The 4,091-nt window shown below is 46.8% G+C and overlaps 1 protein-coding gene across 1 annotated transcript in view; it reads left to right on the forward strand.

Annotated features, from left to right (window-relative positions):
- Nucleotides 1–2,196: 2,196 nt before the first annotated feature.
- The window catches only part of LOC108772092 (uncharacterized), a 10,207-nt gene continuing 8,312 nt past the window's right edge, over nt 2,197–4,091 (forward strand). The window contains exon 1 of the mRNA XM_018537548.1: nt 2,197–3,100. Within this exon, the coding sequence (XP_018393050.1) occupies nt 2,197–3,100 (904 nt within the window). The remainder of the gene's footprint in view (nt 3,101–4,091) is intronic.

Here is a 4,091-nt window from a genome sequence, read left to right on the forward strand (position 1 = left end):
TTCTGTCATACGACAATTATGAATGAAACGTAGAATGTATCCACATATTCTGATTTGTTTATTAAATGTCGAATATCTGTCGAATAGTTTCAAGTTTTGCTGGACGATCGCAGCAGCCACTGTTCTCCTTTGCTCTGGCGCCTCTGAAATGACCGAAGAATTCTCGACATTCCATGTATTTGCGTCTTGTTAAAGCCACGTGGGGCTATACCACCACAGTTTGAAATTGATTAATGATGAAGGTGGCATGCCTCTAGAGAGAATGTCTGCTGGATTCTAAGCAGATTTTACGTGGTACCAATTGTTGGGATCAGAAAGTTCTTGAATTGTACTGACGCGATTCGCCACGAATGTGATCCATCTTCTAGAAGATGATTTGATCCAGGAAAGGGTTATAGTCGAATCGGACCAATAAAGAGTTCGTGTGAACTTGATATCGGAAATCTCTAACACTTTGTGCATGAGTTGAGCTAACAATAATGCAGCACATAGCTCCAAACGTGGTAAGGTGAGATTTTTCAATGGCGCTACTCTTGACCTTGCACACAATAAACTTGTCTGATAAGTATCTTCTGTCAATTTACTACGAACATACACAGGCTCCAAGCTAAGCTTTTTCACTGGCGTCTGAGAATTCACATAATCCTATGACCTCGGCATGATGAATGACCTTTCGTGGTATCTGGAGATCATTAAGTGCATAAAGTTCTGCTTCATAACGAGACCATTGAGTCTGTATGTCAATGGGAACTGTTTCGTCCCAGTGTGTTTTCAGTTGCCACAATTTTTGCATAAGTATCCTTGCTGTAATGGTGATCGGACTTAGAAAGCCTAGTGGATCAAAAATGCGGGTAAATATCTAGAAAAGGGGAGCCCCCTCGATGATCTTGACCTTGACATATGTTGTCAAAGTCATGACCCTGAGTAACCTCCCGCAGGTTTTAGGTGGCGGTCGCTGTCCGTTAAAAAGTTATTAACAAATAAAGTTTCAAAATTAACGTATCATTTCTGGGAAATTATACACATTGTTGCGCCCGTATCCTCTCGACACCCGATTAGCGCTGGAATTCGTCGTCCTTGCAGGAAGAAGATCGCGTTGCCGAGCAATGCGATCGTGGTTGTTTAACGAGATTGGTATGAGAGCTGTCGTCGCGCTCGGACGTGGCTTCTCATCGCGCTTTTATAAACACTTCGCTACATTGTGTTCGTTGTCGTTCTGTGTTCACTGAATAAAACCTTCTTGTTCCTCCTACATCACGAGTTCTCCTTATTTCCTCGCGAACGCGCGCGAGCATTACGTCGAACGCAGACGTCGGAGGCGTAACATTTTGGGGGCTCGTCCGACGCTTGGATCGACGTGGACGGTTAACGAGTCGAGTGAGAAAGTGCAACGATGTCATACGCATTGCGACCAACGCTGCGCAAGAGGAGGCTCATCGATCCTGGGGAGATTTCGGTCGCGCCGGAGACAGGAGCCACAGAATCTTCGTCGACGGCGGCGATGTTGAGATCGGTGTTGCGAGAAGTGCAGCAGCTTCGCACTGAACAGCGGGAGAGACAGGAGGAATACGCCGCGACGCTGCGTCAACGGGATGCGGAGATCGGAGAGCTGCGAACATGTTATGCTTTCGACTGCAGTTGTTCACGTCTGTGATGACGAAAGTACGCTCAGGCCGTGCCGAGCACTTCTGGACTGCGGATCGCAGGCGAATTTCATATCTAAGAAATTTGTAGAACTTCTCGGTTTAAAGACACGTCCGTTAAATGTCTCGATCTCCGGCGTCAATGGTACGGTAGCTATATCTCATTACGTCGCGACGATCAAATTGCAATCGCGAGTCAGTTCCTACGCCGCGGTCATTGAATGCATCGTGTCTGATCAGGTCACTGACAAAATTTTCCGGTCTCTACAGAACGAGGCATATTTGATTTTCCACGGAACATTCGTTTAGCCGATCCACGATTTCATATATCGTCGGATATTGATCTCTTAATCGGAGGTGAGATATTCTGGGATTTGATCTGCGTCGGTCAAATAAGGTCGTCAGACAAACATCCTACTCTTCAAAAAACACGATTGGGTTGGATTCTATCGGGTCGTTAGACACTACCGCAGCAGTCCCTGCGAAGGTCCACTCATTTCACGCGTCTATAACCAACTCTGAATTACACGATCATGTCAACCGCGCGTGGCAAATGGATAACATATCCATTCCCTCGAACAATTACACAATTGAAGAAAATATCTGTGAACGTCATTTTTTGGACAACACGTCCCAAGACTCTCAAGGCAGATATATAGTCAAGCTCCCGGTCAAGGAGCAGATGCTAGAGAAAATCGGTGATTCTCGTGAAACAGCTCTCAAACGTTTACGGGAGATTGAAAAGCGGTTCAAGCGCAACCCCGCACTCAAAATTCGATACACGAAATTTATCAAAGAATATAAATCGTTGGGGCACATACGACGGTTAGAACCACCCATTGCAGAAGAGCCGACATCGTTTTATCTCCCTCATCATTGTGTATTCAAAGCAGTCGGACAAACGTCCAAGATCCGAGTCGTTTTCGATGCTTCTTGTCGTAGCAGTTCCGGCGTGTCCTTGAATGACGCACTTCTAGTGGGCCCAAACGTTCAGCGGGACTTAGTTTCGATTTTACTACGATTCCGTTTCTTTTCTTGTGTCATCACAGCCGACATTACAAAGATGTATCGGCAAATTTCAATGCATCCCTCTCAAACGCGCTTACAGAGAATTCTTTGGCGCAACGACTCTTCTATGAACGTCAATACCTATGAGCTCACTACCATCACCTACGGCACAGCTTCCGCGTCATTTCTAGCCACTAGGTGCCTTAAGCACTTGGCAGATCAGTACACTCATCAACTTCCGCGTGGTTCAGCATGCGTCCTCCGCGATTTTTATGTCGATGACATGCTCACTGGAGCAGACTCCATTGACGAATTAAAGCTAATCCGCGACGAAACCATTCAACTATTAAGAGCAGGGATGTTCGAGTTAAGCAAATGGGCTTCCAATTGCCCGGAGTTACTGGAAACAGATAAACGCGGCCGTGAGCCAGTCGCCATCTGGAGACACGGTAGTGTCTCGGCGCTAAGCCAAGCGCCGCGGCACTGCCGTGCCTCCTTTACGCGAAACTGAGAGTTTCGGGGGATTGAGATGATCAGATCTCAGTAACGGCTGAACGGCTCAAGTTCTATATACGCTCAATCGATAGCAATTGCTTAAATTGTATAATAAAAGTGCTTTCATTTGTTCTCTACGTGGCCTACGAGCGAAGATATCACGACTCAAAGTCCGAATCTGTAAATTTTCACGGTTTTTTTAAGATACGTCGTCGTCGTTATTATTAAGATTATTGTCATCATCATTGTCATCATCGTCGATCACATTCCATTCGATGTCCTTCTAACATTCCTGCCGCAAGAGGCAAATGTGGCGCTAGTCTATATCGCTCGATCGTCATGGGGCATGTGGACTGCGAGTGGAGCGGTGAGGTGAGAGGGGTGCAACTTTCGATTGATTTTCGAATATTCGTCCAGCTTTCGCAGTCCCTCTTACGCACCGCGCACAGTACAATGCCATTCGACCATCATGGAGTACTTGGACTGCACGCGGTGAGATGAGGTGAAGAGGGCGGGCAAATGCAACTTTCGGCTGATTTTCGAATAGCCTTCGTCTAGCCTTCGCTGTTCCCCTCACCTCACCGCTCCGCGCGCTGAACAATGCCATTCGACAGTCATGGGGCATTTCAACTGCACGCGGTGTGTTGAGGGGGACAGTGCAACTTTCGGCTGATTTTCGAATCGCCTTCGTCTAGCTTTCGCTGTCCCCCTCACCTCACCGCTCCGCGCGCAGAAGAATGCCATTCGATTGTCATGGAACATTTCGTTCGACTGCATGCGGAGCGGCGCGGGGGAGTGTGCAACTTTCGGTTGATTTTCGAATCATTTACGACTAGCTTTCGCTGTCCCCCTCACAACACCACACCGCGCATAATATATTACTACGAAGAGCAACCGTTTTACATTTATTTAATAATTTTGTTTTATATATGCGATTGTGTTAAC

Source organism: Cyphomyrmex costatus, unplaced genomic scaffold, assembly GCF_001594065.2.
Source record: "Cyphomyrmex costatus isolate MS0001 unplaced genomic scaffold, Ccosl1.0 scaffold1798, whole genome shotgun sequence".
Classification (NCBI taxonomy): domain Eukaryota; kingdom Metazoa; phylum Arthropoda; class Insecta; order Hymenoptera; family Formicidae; genus Cyphomyrmex; species Cyphomyrmex costatus.